Source organism: Neofelis nebulosa, chromosome 6 (assembly GCF_028018385.1).
Source record: "Neofelis nebulosa isolate mNeoNeb1 chromosome 6, mNeoNeb1.pri, whole genome shotgun sequence".
In the NCBI taxonomy this organism is placed as follows: domain Eukaryota; kingdom Metazoa; phylum Chordata; class Mammalia; order Carnivora; family Felidae; genus Neofelis; species Neofelis nebulosa.
In genome coordinates, this window is record NC_080787.1 from 38,117,034 (window position 1) to 38,141,231 (window position 24,198).

Genomic DNA, 24,198 nt, shown 5'->3' on the forward strand with positions numbered 1-24,198 from the left:
CATCTGCCCCACCTGCTAGCTTTGAGGTACTGGGATGTGCCCGCTAAGGGCAGGGCTGTAAGACAAGTAGTGTCTTCAAGGTAGAGCCTAGTTTCAATTAAATCAAAGAGTTGGAGGGAAGGCTCAGAAAAGAGGTTGAAGATTTACAAGAGTTGATAACAAATTGGGAGTTGAAGAGTAAGGACATAGTGTAAGGATTTGGGAGTGAAGGGAGGGGAACTTCTGGAACAAGTACAGAGTCACAGGGGAAAGAGTTTGGTCATGGTAGATGATCCCAAAGTCTTGGATGCCCATTAGAGGCTGAGATAAACAGGAGGATGCGGCATGATTGGATTAGCCCAGTCTCTAAAAATAATTAAAATATACATCAGGATTCTTGCTGTAATTGTCCTACATGATCTAGCCTCTGCCCATGCCTCTGACCTCATTCTTTTCTACTCTCCCCTTGCTCCTTGTGTCCCACCTACACAGGCCATCTTTATGCCCTCCAGCACGCCATATTTTTTCTACCACTGTTTCTTTTTTCCTTTGTTTGCACTAGCTCTTCTGAGAGGCACCATGGCAAAGTGGTTAATAGCATGAGCTGTGGATCCAGATTCCCTGCTCCTGCCACTTTCTAGCTTTGTGATCATGGTCAAGTTGCTTAATCTCTCCGTGCTTCAGTTTCCGAATTTCTGACTGGGGGAATGATAATAGCACTCACTTTGTAGGGGTGTTAGGGATTAAAAATTATTTTAATTTTAATTTTAAAAATTAATGTAAAGGGCCTAGAATAGTTTCTGGTATGTGATAAAGACTCCATAAATATTAATAATACTGTTGTTGTTTTTTTGTTTGAAGTTCTTTTTCCCTATACCTTTATATGGCTATTGCTTTCTCATCATTCAGTCATCTCAGCTCAAATGTCCTTCCTCAGACATTCTAGCTAAAGTAGCAAAACCCCACTGGCTGTCTTCATTTGTCCCATTCTGTTTTATTTAGTCCTAACATTCATCACTATTTGAAATTATTTTTATTATCCTGCTCTTCCCTCCCCCCATCCCCTGAGGGCTGAGATTTGTTGACCTGTTCCTTACTACATCTAAGCTTCTAAAAAGTGGCAGATACTTTGTAGATGCTCAGGAAATTGTTGTGCCAACTCATTGCCCTGAAAGCATCCCAAGCCCTCCTCTCTGGTCAGGCAGTATTTGGTGGCAAGGTGACAGTGAAGGCTACATCAGAGAAGACAGAGTCCAGCTCTTTATATATCAGTCTACTGGCTCATGTAGATGAAGTGGCTGCTTATTTTTGTGTTAACTGGGACACAACTACATCCATTTTTAAATTTATTGTCTAGCTGCTTTCTATGACCACAGAGTTGTTGAGGAGTTGTGACAAAGACCCTAAGCCTCCCAGAGTCTAAAATATTTACTATCTGGTCCTTCATAGAAAAAATTTTCTGATCCCTGATTTAGATGCATCCAAAAAAAGATGAGAAGGAAACACCAAAAATAACAGATTACTTTGGATAGTGGGATTATAGGTTGTTTTAGTTTTTATGTTTATCCTTTATACTTTTTATGTATCTTTGTGTAGACCCATTTAATCTGAAAATGGAAAAGCCTTATAAATACTGATTTTGAAATATTTAAAGCACATTTAATGATGAATTCTTCCTGTTTTTTTTTCCCTTAGTGCTGCCTTTGACACAAAAACTGGGTTACGTGTGGCAGTGAAGAAGCTCTCCAGACCGTTTCAGTCCATCATTCATGCCAAAAGGACCTACAGAGAACTGCGGTTACTTAAACATATGAAACATGAAAATGTAAGTTATTCATTCAAGGAAGAATAAATGCTGCTGTTGAATAAACTGGAAAAAGTTGTGTTTTAATTGCTGCAAATGGGTGTACATTAGAACGCATCACGCTGTGGACCGTGCCTCTCGTACTGGGGTGTAGTGGCCACTGCATTGAACAGACTTTTTTTAATGAAAGGATTTTTGAGAGAAAACATTAAACAAATTTGCATTCTTTACTACATTTACTTCAGGCTGTAGTGTCCAAATATGGGAGTCCAAGGCTATTTTATGTTATTATGGATTATTTCAGTGGGGAAGTTTGAGGCAGCATGTGTTAGGCTCACTGAATGTCCTTTCAAAGGTGGCTGTTATTTTATGGATAATTTAATATTATAATTTTCCTTTTTAATCTTTTTCAAGACAGCTTTTCCAAATTCAGACATTTTAATAAATGTGACAAAGACATTGTTTAAGTTAAATATAACTTTTTCTTTTCTGCCAGCTTGGGAACTTGAAAGCAATGCCATACTGCAAAAAATCCTAAAATCCTAGAAAATCCTAATACCGTGGGGGCGTTTGGGTGGCTCTGTCGGTTGAGCATCCAACTCTTGATTTCAGCTCAGGTCATGATCTCATGTTCCGTGAGATTGAGCCCCGAGTAGGGCTCTGTGCTTGCCTGCTTGTGACAGCACAGAGCCTGCTTGGGGTTCTCTTCCACTCTCTCTGCCCCACCCCCACTCTGCTCACTGGCATGAGTGCACACACATACACACACTCTCTCTTTTTGAAAATAAATAAATAAACGTAAAAACCCTAATACAGTAAATAAAGGGATGCAATTGCAATGTTAGCTGAAAGAGAAAAAAACAATTGATTGAAGATACTTACTTTCCTAAATTTCAAAATCAAGTTTAAAAGAACTTATGTGATTGTGTATGAAAGGATCTGTAAAATTTGTAGCATTGTAGAAACAGTGGCGATAGAGATTTTAGAATCATTTGACCCTATGGATTGTTACTGTGTAGAAAAAAATTCAAAATCTGTAAATTTATTACTTGGCTATTCAGACCTTTTCTGTCTTAATAATTGAATTTTTTTCCCATGGTAAGAAAAAAATTACAGAGATGTGATCCTTTATTAACCTACATTTGCTTCACAAGGTACAAATTTCTTCTACATTGGGAGCATTGAGACTTAAATTTGGAATTGGATTATGGATGCTCTTGTAATTATAGCTGTAGCTTCTTATTTATTTTCATATTTTGCTTTAATTGCATCCTATTGAGCAAGTTGTTCTCCACAGGTAACCTGTATTCCTGGGTATAGTGTGCATGAGCATCCATGTGCAAACCTGAGTTTTTAAAGAGTTCCATGCAGAGCTGCAGCCTTCCTAATCAGTGACATGTTTACAAGAAGTTGATATACATGGAAAAAGCCAGGAGGAGAAGCTCTCTTCCAGGGTCTGCATAAAATCAAGGTGGCCTGGCAGCTTAACCGATGCGTTTACATTTGGTTTTTAACACAGTTGAGTGTGTATGCTGTTTTTCATTACACGTTAATAAATGTGACAAAGACATTATCATAGCTTTTAAATAAAGAATACTTTGAAAATGGAATACAAGCCAAACATTTATGGAACCCCAAAGCACTTTCAGGAGGCCTTGGGATCCCACCGATGCTGCCAGCGCTCATTTACGAACATCTGGTTTAGATTACCAGCGCCATACTTTATTGTTCTGCCTCGCTTCATAGACCATTTAAGCCAATGTTTAGGGCAGGGATTCTTTTGGGTTATCTGAATCCATGCCTTGGCTTTTCTACTGGTCATAAGAAACAACCTTATTTAGTTTTTTGTGCTTTAGTTTTCTGTGATGAGACACTTCAAAATGTGTCTTATATGATAATTAGGCTGGTTACATTTGGGTCACTCTGTAGAAACGAAAAGGCCGTAGTGATGGGATATAATTGTTCTAATTTAGGAGAGGCTAAAAGAATCTTTTAAAAAAGAGGACTGATAGTATTAGGATTTTAATCTACACAAGGTGTTGTATAAGCAGCTTGCTTAATAGCAGTTGGTCTTTTTATGGTAACATGTTTAGGTTTTAGCGGTATGAATGTAGCGCACCTGTACTTAAGTATTGGTGATTTGGTTTTGAACAAAAGAAGGCACATGGCTGAACGTTTCAGAGTTCTCTCTTCTGTTGGCAAGTATTTGAAGGAGGAATGGGAAGGGGCTAACAGACTGACTCCATGTAGAAAAATTCCTGAACTTCAGCCTATTCTACAAACCCTTAGGAACTGACAGTGTAAAAGTAGTTTTACCCAGGGAAGAGCCAAGGCTTCCAAGTAAGTTTAATCGAGGATTTTAAGAGGAGTTCCTCTCCTTCATCTTCCTCTTTCTCTTCCTCTTTCTTTTTCTTAAATGACTTTTTTGGGGGTTGCCTGCCTGGCCCAGTCAGTAGAACATGTGACTCTTGATCTCCGGGTTGTGAATTTGAGCCCCACATTGGGTGTAGATATTACTTAAAAATAAAATCTGTAAAATAAATAAGTAAATGACTCTTTTGGGCCACGGTACCTCCAAAAACACCAGGCCTCCAAAAACAGTAGCAGCTTAAAACTCTTGACAATATTAAGTATTGGTAACAAATGTAATTTCTAGGTGCCAAATGCACATGTGATCTTTTCCCCAAAAATGCTGGACTCAGAATCAATATGTCATCTTGAGTTTATTTCTTTTATTAGTGATAACGAATGACAGACACACATTTACCAGATGGGTAAAGGGGAATGAGCTAGGGAGAATATCCTCTGTGCCTATAAGAGTTATTCTTTGAACAAAGTTACCTGGTGCATTCCTGATTGAACTTGCGACCTTGATCTCATTAACACCTGCTCTAAGGAAACACGAAAGGGGAGCATCTTGCCAGCTGCATCTTTTTGCCTTCTGGGTAGGTACTGTAAAGATTGCCTGGAGTTAAGGGCCTGGAGATCTGTGCATTTTGAAATTTAAAACTATTCAAGGAATCCTTTAAAAATTTTTATTTGGTATCTACCTTACCGTGGTAGATCCGGTCATTGTTTTGGTGCACTTGTGTTAAAGATATTAAATATTGTTGGTTTCTGAGTTAAAGTGGGTTTTCTCTTGAGTGTGTGCCAATTTGGTAAAAATGTATCACTTCTGTCTATCAGTTTTTGACCATTGTACGACAGTCATCAGGGACATTTGCTGATTATTTGTATTGTAAATGTCTTTTCTAAATAATTGATTCCTGGGTTACTTTTGGGTGTCTGAAAGCAGGAGTAAAGAAACAGACTAAAATACAACTTGAATTAAAAGGAAATTTCCATTCAAGAAATGGGAAATAGGGGCACCTGGGTGGCTCAGTTGGTTCAGCATCCGACTCTTGATTTTGGCTCAGATCATGATCTCACGGTGTGGGATAGAGATCCTTGTTGGGCTCTGTGCTGAGCATGGAGCCTGCTTGGGATCCTCTCTCCCTCTCTCTGCCTCTACCCCACTCGTGCTCTCTCTCTCTCAAAGTCCATAAACAAACAAACAAACATTTAGCAAAATAAGAATTGAGAAGTGAATAGATTATGGAATGTTCCCCCAAGTTCCCCAGTTTAATGCTGGGAAACTCATTTTATAGTATTTTCCTTTTTGTGAGTGCTCCATAAATACAATTAATGTAATGTAATTAATGTAAAAGCCCACAAAAAATTAAAGATACTTTGATGTAACATGGGTAGTTTTAATCTCATAAGATGTGTCCTTTTAAAGAAATTAAAATTTGATAGACTGTTTACTGACATGCTTGTGCTGTTATTTTTTCCAAATCAGTTTATTGTGCTTCTTGCAGGCATGCTTCTTAGTCATTTGAATAATTTAGATTAGCTTTGTATCTCAGATTTCGTTACTGGAAGTAGCTGCTTCAGATTGTTTCTGTGATTTGTATTTTGTAATTCTTTATAAACTCTAAGGACTGTGATCACCACTTAATTTGGTAATCCACAGAGGGTCAGTCCTTTGTGCTAGGCACCTTCAGTTACACTGTCTCCTTAATCTTCCTCGCAATGTGATAAAAATACGCATCCCCCTCTCTTTCGTATGAGGAAAATGAGGCTCAGAGAGGATTCCTTTCTTTCATTTATTTAACAAATATTACTTGAGGTGCTGTGTGCCAGACAGTATTCCAAGTGCTGGGGTTACTGGAATGAAAAAGACATAAGTTCATGGATCCAGGAAATCACAAACTGACTGTGGAGTTCAGACTTACAGCTGTTTGATTCCAAAATGCTTGTTGTGTTTTCAAATTGAAGTTGGAGCTTTATTTGAAAATATTTTGGACTCACATTGTTTTACTATCTTTAAGGTAACTCTTACATGAAAAATCCTATGTAAATTGACATCTAGTGTTTTAATTTTACTTTAATTTGAGGATTTTCACAATCACAATTGAAATAATGTAAAACAATGTAAATTGTTTTAAACTTTTCCTGTCGTATTGGGGAGATGGAACATCTCACATAATAAGAATCAATGATTAAAAAATATTGGAACAGTTGAACAAAATCGACTTCTAGATCTCAGTTAACTAAAGTACAAGTGGGGATGGGCAGAGTAATCAAAAGACCAAAGATCTTAAGCCAGGAGTATATCAGACTCAAGAAAAACAGTTATGGTTTAGATGGAGAAGGTAAAAGAAAATGATTTGACTTAAATTTAAAGCACGATTCAGAGCTGTTATAAGGTCACAGATACACTATTGGTGGGAATGTAAATTGACCTCAGCTTTATGTAGGACAATTTGACAATACTAAGATCTTTAAATATATCAGTATCCTTTGATGCTGTAATTCTATTTGTTGAAATTTATTTTCTGGAAGGAAATACAGGATGTGCAAAATATATATTACATACACATGTACATGCACACTTGCAGTGTTCCTTAAATGTCCAAAGATAGGAAATTGGTTAATTAATGGTATATACAAATGGTAGAGCATGAAAAATATTTGAGGATATGAGAATAGTCATTATATAGTGACAAGGCAGGATATAAAACTGTATGCAGAATATAACTCCAACTTATTTTACATATATCAGAAAAATCAAAGGAAATATCTCAAAATGTTAATGATAGTTATAATGGGTAGTACAGTTATAAATAATTTTGGTTTTCCTTTTTTTTTTTTTTTTAAGTTTATTTTGAGAAAGAGAGAAAGCATGAGCAGGAAGGGGCAGAGAGAGGGGGAGAGAGATCCCAAGCAGGCTCTGTGCTGTCAACAAGGAGCCAATGTGGGGCTCGATCTCACAAACTGCAAGGTCATGACCTGAGCCGAAATCGAGTTTGACATGTAATCATCTGAGCCACCCAGACATCCCAGTTTTGGTTTTCTTGTATACAGTTGTCTGGGTAATGATCTTACAGGTACCTTTCCTTTGGAATAAGATGGAAAGTTTTGGAAAGCTATTCTCCTTGACTTCCAAGGCCTTTCCCTTTTGGGTTCAGGCTATATAATTGAAATATAATTGAAATTGCTTTTAAAAGCCTGATAGTTGAATGAGTGGAGTAACATTCCAATTAAATGTGTTCTTTTTCATGATAAGGTTTTGAGCATTGGTGTATTTTACTTTCAGAGCTGTTTGTTTAGCTTGGTTGGTTAGAGCACCATGCTGATGAGGCCACTGTCATGGGTCAATTTTCATGAAGGCCATTTGGCTTTCATTTGTTTCATTTCCAGATATTCTTTTTTTTTTTTTTTAATATATGAAATTTATTGTCAAATTGGTTTCCATACAACACCCAGTGGTCATCCCAAAAGATGCCCTCCTCAATACCCATCACCCACCCTCCCCTCCCTCCCACCATAGCCCTCAGTTGGTTCTCATTTTTTAAGAGTCTCTTATGCTTTGGCTCTCTCCCCCTCTAACCTCTCTCTTTTTTTTTTTTCCCCCTTCCCCTCCCCCGTGGGTTCCTGTTAAGTTTCTCAGGATCATTTCCAAATATTCTTAACTCTTGTTTTAGAAGTAACTGATGGCGGTTGGGGGATGGTGGTGGTATAAATGGATTGATCAGTATAACTCCATGACCAGAAAAACTGCAAAGACCATGGATTACTGAGTATTAAGTAGTTTTCTCTTTATCCTTGCATAAAGATAGCCTTTTGAAAAAAGCTTTAATTTTTCTGATCCAAATACCTGATGATGATTAAGAAAAGTATCTGAATTTTAAGACTATTGTAAGAATAATACCAAGATTATATACCAAGAGAATATTTTGGAGCTCAAAAATATCAGTCTTGAAGACTACATCTGGAAAATTTTCATGGAATGATAATACGTTTAAAAAAGATACATGATGCTGGGGCACCTGTGTGGCTTAGTTGATTAAGTGTCCTACTCTTGATCTCTGCTTGGGTTATGATCTCATGGTTTGTGAGATTGAGCACCGTGTTGGGCTCTGTGCTGATAGTGCAGAACCTTTGTGATTCTCTTCCTCTTTCTCTGCCCCTCCCCCACTTGCATGCATTCTCGCGCGCGCGCGCTCTCTCTCAAAATTAAGTAAATGAACATTAAAAAAAAAGAAACATGATATTGTAACAATAGTTCTAGAAGTCTGACCTTTTTCTGCTTGTTAATCATTAGTCTATTAGTGCATATGTGAGTCAAGAGCTCTAAATCTTTTTGCTTCTTATTTACAAGTGGCTAAATGTGAGCAAATTCTAAAGAGATGAAGTTTTTAGTGGTAAAATATGTTACGGGAAATGATGTTAACAAGTAAAAATCAAAACCATAATATGGGTAAAAAATAAGTTGTAGTTAAATGTATGATGTTGTGGTGTTGTTGAACTGAGATGGTAGGATTTGAAATTCGTTCCTATTAAAATGACTAAGCTTGATGGGTACTATGGTTCTATATTTATTTACTGTCTGATTTTTCTGTTTTCTCATAGGTGATTGGTCTGTTGGATGTTTTTACACCTGCAAGGTCTCTGGAGGAATTCAATGATGTGTGAGTGAACCTTTTGCATTTGCCTTCCTTAGCTAGATGATGAGTGGCAGTCTATTTCTATTCCTGTTTAGCAGTAAACAGACTTCAAAAGATTCTTTATTCCTGTCATCCAGCTCTTCTAGGGGATGGGGATGAACACAGAGATGGTATATTATGTGTGGTGTAAATCTGCATGGGAGGGTTCGGTGCCCAAACTCCTGCTTTGTTCAAGGGTCACCTACATAGTAGTATCTTCATCATTTTAAGGCACATTGTGAAGATTCAGTAGTGAGTCCTTGCAGAGTTCCATGGAAAGGAGTATAGGGAGTTTTGACTGTGACTTTTGTTCTCACATTGCCTGTCCCAGTTCTTAAAGAGACGCCTTTCCACGTTACATCATTAAATTTGCATCATTAAATTTACATCAAAAAACCAGGACCTGGTTTTATACAAGTTCTTCTCTCTTTTTTGTCCCACTTGCGTGTGGAAATGATACTAGACTTGCACACTCTTCTTTGAAGAACTGGATTTCTGTCCTGGGACAAGGGGTGGACCTCACGTGTTGAGAAAGCTGATGAATTGTGCCGATTCTCCCAGTTGTGACCATCTCTGTTGTGTCAAGCCTGCGACCCACCCTGGAAAACAGACCCTGAGATTCTCAGAAACCAGTAGTAGGGGCTTGGGAAAATGAAGCAGGAGAGAAAGCTGCTACAAGGTTATTTATTTAGGAGGTCACTACTGTGGGCAGTCGGGCTGAAAACTGCCAGAATCTTCTAGGAAGCAGTTTCAATGTACCTCAGATGGGGAACATTTATCCCCTGGCCCCTGACCCCATTGGCAAGGGTTGCTCTATGGGGAATTAATGACCTCACATGCCCAGGTTGCACATGTATGAGTTCAAGATAGATTCCAGCAGGTGTTCTTGTGCATGGAACAATCTACTGTAGCTTTCCCAGTATCTGAATTAGCACACCTCCCTCCCATCCCTAATTCACAGATACACTATGCCGTAAGAGAGAAGTAACACCTTAAATTCCAGCTTTATTGAAATGTAATTGACATAGAACGTTGTGTAAGTTGAGTTCTGATTATTTTTTTTTTTTAAGTTTATTTATTTCGAGAGAGAGAGAGCAAGCACAAGTAGGGGAGGGGCAGAGAGAGAGAGAGAGAGAGAGAGAGAGAGAATCCCAAGCAGGCTCTGTGCTGCTAGCACAGAGTCCAACTCAGGGCTCAAAGTCATGAACCCCAAGATCATGACCTGAGCCAAAACCAAGAGTCGGATACTTAACTGACTGAGCCACCCAGGTGCCCCAGGTTCTGATTACAGTAAAACCTTGGATTGCAAGTAACTTGTTCTGCGAGTGTTTTGCAAGACAAGTAAACATTTCTAATAGATTTTAACTTGATAAACGAGCAATGTCTTGCAATACAAATAGTACATGATGCCAAACATCACATGATCACAACTGAGCCAATGGTTCTTGAAATTCCCTTTGATATACAAGTGCTTTGGATTATAAGCTTGTTTCCAGAAAGAATTATGCTCACAAACCAAGGTTTTACTGGATTTATAAACAAGAATTGAGTTTATCTCTTAGGAGGAAATCTCAGTACCACTTATTGAATATTTGCTGAGCAGAGTGTTAGAAAAAGCCTCAAAATAATGGAAAACACTACTCTTTGCCCTTGACAAATCAAAATCTTACTGGGGGAAGGAAGTGAATTTAAAACACATTTGTAATCAAGAAATGAATTGGCTATAGGACCTTGGACTAGTCACGTTGCCTCCCTGGGCCCCCAGTGGTTCTCTAATTAAACCTAATAGGCAAATGATGAAAATTGGGGTGGTTGACTTCTGAAGCTTTTTTAATACTGGAGAATCTCGGAAAACAGAATGGTGAACCTAAGGTTGCCTTAAGAAAATGTTTCATTGTCTATTTTTCTATAATGTTTATATCACTGAAAAAAATTAGTGCTTGTCCAGGACTGTGGTTATTTCAGAATTTTCCAAAGTCATTTCAGAATTTGCATAAGAGACCAAACATCTTTGCCTACAATTAATTGCAAGGTTTGCAAATTTAAATACTTCTAGGGCCAACTAACATAAATGAGGCTCAGCATTATACAACTGGGAATGGGGGTGTGTGTGGTAAAACAAAATACTGGTACTATACTTCCTTAAAGTAGTCAAATTCACATTAAAACAAAGCAGGCAGATAAAAACCCACTATTCTGGCCAAATCAGACACGCTGAAGGCTAGAGTGGTTCTGTAGCCTGCCAGGTTTAGAGTAGGCTGTAATTTTGAACATGAATTTTTTGTGCTAATTAATAAAATCTCTAGTTACTTTTCATATTTACAGTTGAATTTTAATCATGTGTTATGTGTATTTGTGCCTGTATGTTGCAGTTAGCATTTTTCATTTATCATACAATTCAAATACAATTTTCCTGAATTTGTAACTTCTTGGTTACTAGGCATTGTGCATACTTCATTTGTAAGACTATATACTTTTTTATTTAAAAAAATTTTTTTTATTACGTTTATTTATTTTTGATAGAGAGAGACAGCAAAAGTGGGGGAGGGGCAGAGAGAGAAGGAGACAGAATCAGAAGCAGGCTCCAGGCTCAGAGCTGTCAGCACAGAGCTGGACATGGGGCTTGAACCTACAAGCCGCGAGATCATGACCTGAGCCGAAGTTGGACGCTTAACCAACCGAGCCATCCAGGCGCCCCAAGACTATGTCCTTTTTTAAATTTAAACTTTATTTTGAAGTATTTTCTGCCCCCAACATGGGGCTTGAACTCAGAATCCTGAGATCAAGAGTCACATGATCTACTGACTGAGCCAGCCAGGCGCCCCTGTGAGAACATAACTTTTGAGAAAGGAACAATAGGTAGTGAGTTTTGGTCATTAGGAACAATGTGAATCTAACAGAGAGAGAGATTGTTTGGGAAATGTGGAGTTCAAAGATGAATATATGAAGCTGTTCTTGACTGCCATATGATGTCATACAGATGGCAAAATTTTGTAGTTTGGTGACTGAAAATCATTTGGACATTTCTCTTGGCTTCTTGATGGTAATGTTTGCTGGGAGGTGGCATGTATATGCATATGTATGCTTCAAATATTTAGTTCCCAATAGAAACCCAAAGAAATTATTTTTTAAAGTGTTTGTTTACTTATTTTGAGAGAGAGAGAGCACATGAGTGAGGGAGACAGGCAAAAGGAGAGAGGGAGAGAATCCCAAGCAGGCTCCACCCTCAGCGTGGAGCCCTATGCGGGGCTCAGTCTCACAACCATGAGATCATGACCTGAGCTGAAGTCAAGAGTCAGTCTCTTAACCAACTAAGCCACACAGGCACCCCAGAAATCCAGAAATTTTAAATGGCACTGGCCATTTAATACTTGATTAGAACCTAGCCCCTAGAGAAAGCTGCAACTTTGTGTAACAATATTGCCTTTTCTTGGGGGTGTCAGTTCTCTAATCAAGCTTATAGGCAATGAAGAGTCTTTGGACTCTTAGTGGGAACGATTTCCTCAAATTTCAGGAAAGCTGAATTGTCATGGTAAGTGGAATTTTCTACTGCTTTTTGCATTTTTTGTTTTTTACACCTTCACATTGCAGGTTTCTTATACCTGAGTTCCTTATCTCTGCTTAGTTCTTGAAGAGGAAATAGAAGTGGGGTTTTAGAATCTGCTGTGATCTAGCAGAAGACCTTACAACAGGGTCAGCCAGCAACCATTGCTTCAGTGAAAACCAGTGTGCAAATTATCACCTTGTGTAGAGTTACACTTGATAAAAATGACTGTTCATCTAACAAGTGTAGCTTTTTTCCTTTAACAATTTTTTTTAACGTTTGTTTTTGAGACAGAGACAGAGCATGAACACGGGAGGGGCAGAGAGAGGGAGATACAGAATCTGAAGCAGGCTCCAGGCTCTGAGCTGTCAGCACAGAACCCAACTCGGGGCTTAAACTCATGGACCGTGAAATCATGACCTGAGCTGCAGTCTGATGCTTAACCGACTGAGCCACCCAGGGACCCCTCACAAGTGTAGCTTTTTTACGTCATTGTAAATAAAAGCTGCTGAGCATACTGCATTGGTAAAGAGAGTTTCTGGATTTACATTTAATCTGATTTCATTCAGTATTTGAACACCCATCCTATGCTAGGCACGGTACTAGTTTCTGAGGAATGTAACAGTAAATAAAGATAAGCATGATCTCTGATGATCGAGTTGAGACTCCTCATAGGAGAGAAGAAAATTTTTAATAAACCATAGGCAGTGTGGTAGGTTCTGGAAGATCCTACATGATTTGTTCCTGTGCACTCCCTGACCACATCTAATATTCTTCCCACCCACTCTCTGCATCCATCCACTCTAGCCTCTGTGTTCTTGCTTGAATATTGTCATCCACATTCCCAGTGGGACCTTTATCCTGGTTTCTAATGTTGGCCTGAACACCCTCCCCACATATCCACATGACTGGCTCCTTTGTTTCTTCCAGGACCCACTCAAAGGTGTCTTCACCAGAAGCTCTTTTTCCCCTCACTAGCATAGCTTCAGCCTACCACCATCCGTGTCTACACCTTACTCCACGTTGTTCTTAGCAGATGTTGCCATCCTGTATTTGTGATTGTGTCTCTTCTCCCTCTGGCTTGCACGGTCTAGTAGAGCAGGGAGTTTGTTTTCTTCCTTGTTGAATCTTTAAAGTTTGTTGTTGTTTTTTTTATGTTTTGTTTATTTTTGAGACAGAGAGACAGGGCACGAGTGGGGGAGGGGCAGAGAGCTAGTCGAATCTTTAGTACTTAGAGGTTTCAGATGAGGAAACTGGTCGAGAGAAGAACTGAATTCTGTAATACTACATATGAAATTGCATACAACTCAGGTCTTTTGGCTCTAAATGTATTTCTTTTTTTTTTTTTTTTTTCTAAATGTATTTCTAATGACATTTTTCTTGATCCAGGGCTGTGATTATTATTTGAAAGTCTGCCAGCCTTTCTTACTGGGTAGATACTATGATTGGTTCTGTGTAAGATGTCACAACTGAAGGCCTTCCAGTTGTATGTGGTGCCTGTTTTTAATGAGACAAAACATAAATGTTTGCCTAAAATAACTAAAGGACCAAGTCAAATTTCTAATGTCAAAGCAACATGCAGGGTCTCAAGACACAGGAGAAACTCAGTAGAGGAAAGCCTCTAAACAAAGTAATAATTGGGTCTGAAGAAACAGGTAAATATAGATGGGGCTTAGAGGTTGAAATTTATTCCAGACAGTCAAAGAAATGAAGAAAACGTGTCAAGTGTACAGAAAAAGAGATTTGATTGAATGGAGAATGTTAAAGGAGTTGATAGATAAGCATTGATTTTTGTCTTGTATTTGGATAAAAACTGTGTAAGTAAATTATGATTGATTGGCTTTTGTGGCAGAGAAGAGTTGTTTTCCTAATTTAGCAAATAAGCATTATCTGCTCGGAAGTAATGCTTTCCTCCATCACTGTGAAAGAAATACCCAGCCTCATTGTTTGGGCTTACAGAAATACTTTCATTCTTTGAAAATAGGCTGAGCGCCCGAGATAGGTAATGCAGGAAGAGAAGCAGTCTGGGAGAAAGATGAAGGAGTTAACTGTATCAACGGTATGTTTGCAACTTACTTCCTTCGCAGGTCTGCTGCCGACCTGCTGAGGGTAGAGAGTTGGTGAAACTCCTTGTAGCTGTCTTCAGTGACTTACATTTAATACCATTGAGTTTTTGTCTGATATAGTCAATAAGATGTCCCCCTTTTCTCAGATGAGCTAATTTAAAAAGGTAAAGAAGCTTCAGGGTCTGGCTTAGAGTTTGGGTCCTTCAATAAATCTTTCCCGGGGCGCCTGGGTGGCTCAATCGGTTAAGCGTCCGACCTCAGCTCAGGTCATGATCTCACAGTCCATGAGTTCAAGCCCCGCGTCGGGCTCTGTGCTGACAGCTCAGAGCCTGGAGCCTGCTTCAGATTCTGTGTCTCCCTCTCTTTCTGCCCCTCCCCTGCTCATGCTCTGTCTCAAAAATAAATTAAAAAAAAATTTTTTTTAAATAAAAAATAAATCTTTCCCTTCAATTAACTCCTTCCTAAGTCTGGGTTGGGGCCCTCTTTTGTGTGTTCTCTAGCACCTTGATATTTTATAGCTCTAATCATGCTTTCTTAGGAGTTTATATTCATAAATGCCTTCCTCTCATCTAAATTCTGTAACTCTCTTTTTCATCATTGCATCTCCAGTGCTCAACAATTAATATTTGTTGGTGGAGTGATTGAAGAAATAACCTTGTGCTGTCTTGTTTACAACTGGTTGATGATCTAATTTTCTGGTAGTATGCTCAGTATATTCTCTTTTGACTAGCTTTTTGTTTTTATCCTGTAATGTAGACCATATAGTAAAATATTGAGTCCAGGTTGATTGATGCAGATAATTTAGAGGTCACCTCTCAGTAATCTTTGCTTTAAAAGAGGAGAATAGTTTGTTGTGAAATAAGCTGGCTAAGCTGTCTACATGGCTGCTAAATGGTGCCTTTACTCCTTACATTAAAACCATCTGGTCTGCTTACCAGAAAAGATCTTTGGCATGAGTATTTTAATGAGATGTATCTTCCTTGGTCCTACTAGTAATTCTATATGCATTGTCCTGAGTCATTAGATTCTGTTCAGTAGTAATTTAGTGCCTACTATCTACCAGATACTGTTCTAGTTTCTATAGATACTACAGGGAACAAAAATAATTTTGTTCTCCTTGAGCATTGTACAGATAGATAACAATAAACAATGAGCATAAAAAAAATTTAGTGTATTAGCAGGCAATAATGCTGTGGACAAAAAGAAAAGGTAACGTAGAAAGGGGAATTTAGGAGTGTGAGGGCAGGGTGTGAGATGCAGTGGCCAATGGCCTTCTCATTGCGAAGGTGAATTTTGGAGCAAATATTTGAAGGAGTAGAGGAATTAGACTCACGGATATTCTGGGGGAAGAGCATTCCAGGCAGGAGAGCATTCTAAGCAGAAAGAATAGCCAGTGCAAAGGTCCTGAGATAGAAGACTCCATGCTGAATTGGAATTTCAGCAAGGGGTCTCTGTGCCTGGAGTAAGGAGGCCAGTGTGGAGCTGAATGGAACAGGGGAGAGAAGTAGATGATGAGGTCAGAGAGATATTTGGGAACAGGGTGCTGGATTATGTAAGGTTTTATTCGGCCATTGAGGGGGTTTTTATCTTTATTCTAAAGGAAAAGGAGAGAAGTGATATGATCTGATTTTTATTTTTAAAAAATTACTCCGCTGCTGTGTTGCAAATAGATTGTAATGAGTCCCAAGGATCACTGGATGTATTTCAGAGGCTTGTGGTTACAAATTGTCAATCCCTGTGATTATTTTAAATACTTTGTTTAAACATGGAAATATTTGCCTTGTGATGATTGCTTTATCAAATAGGACTAACAGTAGTAGACATGCCAATCTATAGATACAAGAGAGATTTTTTTTTCTATGAAGATTTTTTCTGATTGTATCATGCTTTAAAAAGAAAGGTGGTAGGGGAGGAGTCTTGACAATTGGGTGTTATCCAAGAAGTGCTTAATAAGTGAAGTTCTAAAATGGGGCACTGTTGAGAGTACTGAAAACCTCTTAATGTAGAGTTCTGCCTTTTTGCTGGTACAGTAGATTTTACTTATGATCACTTTGGGAGATGGTGATTTGTGCTCTTTATGTTTGATTTAATTTAAGGGAGACCATCTTCCAAGGAAAGTGAAGAACAAGATTTGAATCAGGCCATGAAATTGTCTTTTCAGCCTTTAGACTAATAAAGTCCAATTTACTTAATTCATTTTTTTAAGTGCATTTTTAAAATTTTTTATTATATGAAATTTATTGTCAAATTAGTTTCCATACAACACCCAGTGCTCATCCCAAAAGGTGCCCTCCTCAATACCCATCACCTACCCTTCCCCCTCCCCCCCCCCCCCATCAACCCTCAGTTTGTTCTCAGTTTTTAAGAGTCTCTTATGCTTTGGCTCTCTCTCCCACTCTAACCTCTTTTTTTTCTTTTTTTTTCCTTCCCCTCCCCCATGGGTTTCTGTTAATTACTTAATTCATTTTTAAAGATGGGAGCACTAGAAAGGGAAGAGAGGGACCCATGTCTCTCCACTGGCTGCAGCCTCTATGCTCACAGCTCAATTTGCCCAGAATCCAAAGGCCTCCTCGGCCAAGGGCTCCATCATGCTGGGTATTTTCATCCTGATGTTCTTTGCCATCCTGGGCCTGGTCATTCTGGCCTACATTCTCTGTCTGCTCTAGTGGCCTGCGGCTGCGATAGGGAGCCCTCAGAACCGTTCAGCAGGGAGGGAGGAAGCTGACTGGTCGAGCATCCTGCTTGGCTGACACACCAGTGGATCTTTGTTTCTGGTCATTATTTCGGCTCCTGGTCTCCAGGCCAACGCGGGGCCTCTTATCAACAGCAGCAACCCTGCTGCCCAGCAGACCTCTTCCAGAGCCTTCTGGATACGGTTAACCACTGTTAAGCAGGGGGCTTTTTGAGCTGGAGATAGAGGGTGTTGAGGACACAGCTGAAATGTAGACCATTATGGAGAACTGCTCAAACGTTCATCTTGATAGCCTTTCTTTAGGTGTAAAGGCAACTGCTTATGATGCTAAAATATGTTCTTTCCTCTCCCTGTCACATGCGGGGGGGGGGGGGGGGGTCCCTTGTAAGTTCAAGAGCATATTGTCTATCTTCGTCTATGAAGTAGTCACTTTATCAGTGTCTTTACAGATTGCACAGTCTAAGGCTGTGTGGTATCCCTGTCTTACTCTGTAGCCAAAAGGAACTTGTCATTTGAATTTAAGATTTATCATAATTTTTACCACTCCATACCACTTGTGCCGTAGGTTCTCATTTAAAGAGAGAGATGGTTATATGGTCCTCATTCTTTGTGACTGGGTGAGTTATAAATTCTTGAAATAGGGTATCTATAACTCATCTTGTTATTTGAGAAAAATATCTCTCTTACCCTAAATAAATGTCTTTAATTTTGTCAAATATTCCTTTTATGGAAAAAAAAAAAAAAACTTTCAACTTATTTCTTTGTCCAATTAGGGTTGAGGAAACCATGTATTTTGGAATCCAGACGAGGCTTGGGCCCCAAATCTGTGGTAGTTAATTTCTTTGAAAAGTCCATCATAATTGTTCTACATTTGATTTTCCTTTCTAGCTTAAAAATAAACAGAGAGAAAGAAGAGATGACAACTAGATAGCATTCTGGCTTTCTCAAGTCAAACCTCTGTTAATTTATTTGAGGTATTATGAACACTGACAATAGTAGTCATGTCTTTACCAAAATGTAACTATATTTGCTTTCCAGAGACAAATGCTGTAGAAATGTGGTTATCCATGAATGCTCCTTTTGGAATAGACTTATTCAAAATGTGCTCATCTACATTTTCTTCTCCCTTGTTCACCGTTTTAAAAGTTCATACCTCTTCCATAAACATTCAGTAACTTTGCATGATGCTTGCTTTTGTCCACTGTTGGAAGGTTTATTTTTGAAACCTTTCAGTGTACGATGAGCTGGAATTTGACAATTGGTTGTTGTGAATTAGTCTTTGGGATTCGTGGAAACAGCATACAGTGATTAGGTTACTCCCTGCAAGACATTTCTGCCATGAATGCTTTTTAGTTTATTTAATTGTAGCCTGGCAGCAATGCATGATAGTTATTACTATATAGACTCGTTAATTTAATGTTTTGACAGTCTCACCCTCTACCTGGAAATTTTACTGATAAAATAGATGTGGTCTCTGATAGGGACAGTGGTGGAATATTCTAATTAAAAGCATGCTCTTTGTCTCTCAGGCTGTGCACTCAGTGGTCTTCTGGCTATATAGGATTTCTTAAAAATTTTTTTTCTTAATGTTTATTTATTTTTGAGAGAGAGAGACAGAGTGCGAGCAGGGGAGGGTCAGAGAGAGAGGGAGACACAGAATCTCGAGCAGGCTCCAGGCTCTGAGCTGTCAGCTCAGACGCGGGGCTTGAACTCACGAACCATGAGATCATGGCCTGAGCTGAAGTCGGACACTTAACCAACTGAGCCATCCAGGCACCCCTGGCTGTATAGGATTTCGTAAGTCACTGGTAACCATTTAAACACAATAGTTATATTTGAAATTACTATGGTTGTTTTGATAATACTGCTTAACATCTTTGTGAACTAGAACAGGCATATTAGAGAGTTAAGATTTTTAGGTTTTATTTCAAGACAAATTAAGGGAGATTCTAAGTGGAATCATGTAGAACAATGTTCTCTTTGTTTACCTTTTCTCCTTAAAATTATTTTTTAAAATCGAGAGAATAATCCTTGTTCTATCCAAAGTCATAAAATGTAATTCTTTGCAAAACACTTATAAAATAGAAATTGGATTCTCTCTTCCTCAACCTGGGCCTTACATTTTGTCATAATTGATATTATGCATATGGCAACCATTATGCTTGATCTTCTGGGAGAAGTCCTGATTTCAAAATATTAACCAGTTATTGATAACATTCTCATATTTGTCAGATTATGTGTTAGTTGGGGCTAAAAAAATACAGTGACTGTGATTAAGATGGAATATTGCTAGGCTTTTGCCAACTTTCTTCTTTCAGTAAAGATTAACTTTGATAGTAAGTATCTATCAAAGTTACTTACTTTGATACTTACTGTCAAATTACTTAATTGAGAATTATTATGGAAATCATCTAGAGATACTGCTTCCCTGATTATTGTGACACTTAGAAAACTTTTTTTTTTTTTTTTAAAGAAGATCATTCTTTTGACTTACATTTGAGGTCAAATGGAAGAATTTGGAAGCAGTATGTGCTGTGATTAAGACCATGGTCCTGGGTGCCTGGGTGGCTCAGTTCGTTAAGCATCTGACTTCAGCTCACGTCATGATCTTACGATTTGTGGGTTTAAGCCCCTCATCGGGCTCTGTGCTGACAGCCCAGAGCCTGGAGCCTGCTTCGGATTCTGTGTCTCCCTCTCTCTCTGCCCCTCCCCTGCTTATGCTAGCTCTCTCTCTCTCTCTCTCTCTCAAAAATAAACATTAAAAAAAAAGTTAAAAAAAAAAAAAAAAGACCATGGTCCTGAGAGCAAACGGTTTTTGATTCAACCCTTGGTATTATCACTGTTTTAACCTTGAGCAAGTTACATATCCTTGTTCTGTTTCCTCATCAGTGAAATGGCAAGGCTAATGAGACTTACCTTATAGAGTTGTCAGGAAGAATACATGAGACACAGGCATGATACACAGCGCTTGACACAGAGCAAGCACTGACTACATTTGGTTGTTATGTTGAGCTTGGAACATCTCTTAAAAGAGAACTACCTTTAATGAAGCCTTTCAAAAAGTCCAGTTTACTCTTTAAATTACATTTAGAGTCTGCCCTTTCCTCAAGGACGTGTAATTGTGCAACCTTTAAAAATATGAAATGCTAAAGTCTTACTTTTATATCTAGGCTAAGTTCTTTTGATCTATGTGAAATTGGGAACTGACCATATCCGCCCAAAAGGGAAATTACGAAACAGGAGAAAAATTCAGTTCCTCTTTAAGGAGAGAAAGTAACAATATAATGTGTGGCGTGGTGTGATGTGGGGTGGGGTGTGTGTGTGTATGAAGAGAGATCATGCACATATTTATATAACGATTAATAGATTTAAATTTACTGGCCTAGTGTCTTTTCCTCTAAATTTATAAAATATAAAAATAGAAATTAAATGAAAGCATTTGTAATAGCTCAACTGGTATACATTATTATTCAGCCTCAGGAACGAGTAGTGATTCTTACACAGTAGATAAAACCTAACTTGATTTTTAAAAATTCAGCCTTTTTACTGCTGATCTGGTTTTTATGTTCCCATAGCTGTGTAATACAGTAATGAGTGGGTAAGGCATTGCATCTAGAATATTTGTGGTGAACCTGTTGGACTTGAATGTAATCGTTTCCCTAATCTTACCACGTAAGGTTAATAACCAGGACCACACCTGTGTGGAGAGGTGCTGGAATGCCCCATTTTGCTTTATAGATAATATTCCTCCTTCCTTTAAAGTAAATGCAGGAATATTGTCAGTGAACAATATCCTTTTACCAGTGAATCCTGAAAAAGGAGAATTGTAATTTGAAAATTTAAAAATGTTCCTATTTTAGTGCCTACAACTTGGTTTATAATGAGGTGAAAATAACAATGATAGATTTAAAAATCAAGATACTTCATCATGGCCATGTATTTAGTTGCACTGTGTATTTCTCATGCAACATTTTTTTTTAAACTGATATTGACACATACATCATTCTGATCTTCATCTTTGCTTTTTTCTTGTCTCTTTCTTCAGAGAACCTAAGAAAAGATACATCTAGTAAGAAGGATTATAGAAATTTTTAGAAAACTAGATGGAAGGTGGTAAAGTTAGAATAGGGGTAATGAGCCCCCCATGTAGTTACTAAGTTTTTAGCTGTCACTGTCATACTTACTGCCTTGCCTTCCCTTCCCTTCCTTCTCTTCCCTTCTCTTCTCTTCTCTCTTCTCTTCTCTTCTCTTCTCTTCTCTTCTCTTCTCTTCTCTTCTCTTCTCTTTTGTGCATCATGATAACTGTACTCTTTTATCCCTATCACCTATTTCATCAACCCCCCTACCCACCTCCCCTCTGGTAACCATCAGTTTGTTCTCTGTAGTTAAGAGTCTGTTTCTTGGTTTGTCTCTCTCTCTCTCTCTCTTTTTTTCCTTTATTCATTTGTTTTCTTAAGTTCCACATATGAGTGAAACTATACGGTATTTGTCTTTCTTAGACCGACTTATTTTGCTTAGCATTATACTTTCTAGCTCTATCTATGTTGTTGCACTACGTATATACCATATATGGTATATGAAATATTATACTGTGTATATATATACCACATCTGTATTCATCAGTTGATGGACACTTGGGCTGCTTCCATACCTTGGCTATTGTAAATAATGCTGCTATAAACAGAGGGGTGCATGTATCCCTTTGAATTAGTGTTTTTGTATTTTGAGGGTAAATACCCAATAGTGTGATTACTGGACATATGATAGTTCTATTTTTAATTTTTTGAGGAACCTCCATACTGTTTTCCACAGCAGCTGCACCAGTTTGCATTCCTACCAGTAGTGCATGAGGGTTCCTTTTTCTCTACATCCTCACCAACACTTGTTTCTTGAATTTTTTATTCCAGCCATTCTGACAGTCATAGGTGGTATCTCATTGTGATTTTGATTTTCATTTCCCTGATAACGAGTGATGTTGAGCATCTTTTCCTGTGTCTATTGGCCATCTGTATGTCTTCTTTGGGGAAATGTCTGTTCATATCTTCTGCCCATTTTTTAATTGGATTATTTGCTTTTGGTGTGTTCAGTTGTATCAGTGCTTTATATATTTTAGATACTAACCCTTTATCAGATATATCATTTGCAGATATCTTCTATTCAGTAGATTGCCTTTTAGGAAATTAATTGCCTTTTCTTAAATACTTCTAGAAGTCTTATGAAATTAAGAGCTTTCACAGGGGTTCTGGATTATTGTGTAACTCTCCATTAATTTCTAGGTATCTGGTGACCCATCTCATGGGAGCAGATCTGAACAACATTGTGAAATGTCAGAAGCTTACGGATGACCATGTTCAGTTCCTTATCTACCAGATTCTCCGAGGTCTCAAGGTATAGTCTCCCTTTCTCCATCTCAAGGCTTAAGAGAAAGAAGAAGAAGAAAGAAAAAAAAAAAGCCAACCCTTTCTTATGGAAAATTTCAAACATAAAATCACAAGTACAATTATACTGTAATGAACTCCTGCGTTTACTCAATGACCACAGCTACCAAAATATGGCCATTCTTGTTTCTGTTGTATTCCCCAAGCCCTGGATTCTTTTAAGACAAGTCCAGACATCATATCATTCCACCCATAATAGATATTTCAATATGTATGTCTGAGAGCTCAGGACTCTTCATTCTTCCTTCTAAAGAGTAGTCATAATCTCTTGATCTAATCTAATGTCTGGTCAGAGTCATGTTGAAACTTTAAAAACCTCCTCTAGGATGCTAATTTGTTTGTGGGAAGGGCAGATAAGTAATGTTTTAAAATTAAAGCACCTTTGACATTGACATTTAGCAGCTTTGAGTCCCTAGTGAGCTCCAGAGCACTAGCCAGAAAATAGGTTGAAAGCTGTTTCACTTATACTTCAACTCTATGAATAGAGTCGATGGTATAGAAATCATAGTTATGATAAATGTTCAGATTACTGATAATTACTTGTTGTCATTTCTAATGCTACTTTTTAATACTAGTAGTTCTTACTGATTCATGAAAATATACTTTAACTATGTCATATGGCCATAAGAGGTTGGAGATAACTTTTTGATTTAACTGACTTTTTTCTCTTTCACAGTATATACATTCAGCTGACATAATTCACAGGGTAATGTATTGTGATTTTGATTGCATTGTTTGGGGAGGGAGCGCTGAAGTGGAGAGGACCGGCATGTGGCCAAGATCCTAGTCTAAGCTTATTTTAGCCATTGAACTATTGATTATAACTTTACTCTAAGTTTAAACTGATTAAAGAAATGTGTGTGGTTTTTACTATTTAAGGCTAATTAGGACTAGGTAGTGACTGACTATAGATGGAGATCACTTATAGCTGAATAAAGTCTTACTTTTATGTTTGGATCTTCATCATTACCTGTGGGGAGAAAACCTAGCATGAATCATAGAGTTGATCATGTCCTCTCTGGACTTGCTTCCTAGGACCTGAAGCCTAGTAATCTAGCTGTGAATGAAGACTGTGAGCTGAAGGTAAAATGAAGAGATGGTGGGAATTGTTTGTTTCCACTTGTAATTACATGTTTGACTAACCAGGCAGACTTACGTAGTAAATGGGTTTATAAAATCATGACATTTTGTCTGAAAATTCATATTTTCCTTAGAAATATCAGAGTTTGAAATTTGAATCACAGACTTAATAAGTCTTAGTTTAAAGGATATTGAAGGTGGCATCAGGTGTCGTATTTTCATTCTAAAATAAAGTTACATTAGAAATTTAATTTGTTAGTTATAATAAAGGAAAATCATAGTCTGAATATTAAGTAAGCAATCCTGAAGAGATAATTACTAGATTAGTTTCCTAAGATAAGAATGGCAAAAGCCACTCATTCAAAATAATTCAAATAGGGGATAAATATAAATATATAGAGAGCAAGCAGCTTTGGAATATTTTTTCTCATTTTTAATCACTCTTTTAAACGTAATTAAATGTAATAAGAAGAATCATTTTAAGTGCACCCTTGATAAATTTATGTATCCATTTAACCACCAACACAATTAAAATAAAGAACACCTTTTCACTTCCAGAAGCTGACT

General features: G+C 37.9%; 1 protein-coding gene across 6 annotated transcripts in view; it reads left to right on the forward strand.

Annotated features, from left to right (window-relative positions):
- MAPK14 (mitogen-activated protein kinase 14) overlaps positions 1-24,198 on the forward strand; it is a 74,776-nt gene that overhangs the window by 23,295 nt on the left and 27,283 nt on the right. For all 6 annotated transcript variants that reach the window (XR_009262935.1, XR_009262936.1, XM_058733715.1 and 3 more), the window contains exons 2-6: positions 1,675-1,804; positions 8,738-8,796; positions 22,390-22,501; positions 23,228-23,257; positions 23,587-23,634. Coding sequence is in view for 4 of the 6 variants with exons in the window: in XM_058733715.1 (XP_058589698.1) it covers positions 1,675-1,804; positions 8,738-8,796; positions 22,390-22,501; positions 23,228-23,257; positions 23,587-23,634 (379 nt within the window). In the remaining 2 variants the exon portion in view is untranslated. The remainder of the gene's footprint in view (positions 1-1,674; positions 1,805-8,737; positions 8,797-22,389; positions 22,502-23,227; positions 23,258-23,586; positions 23,635-24,198) is intronic.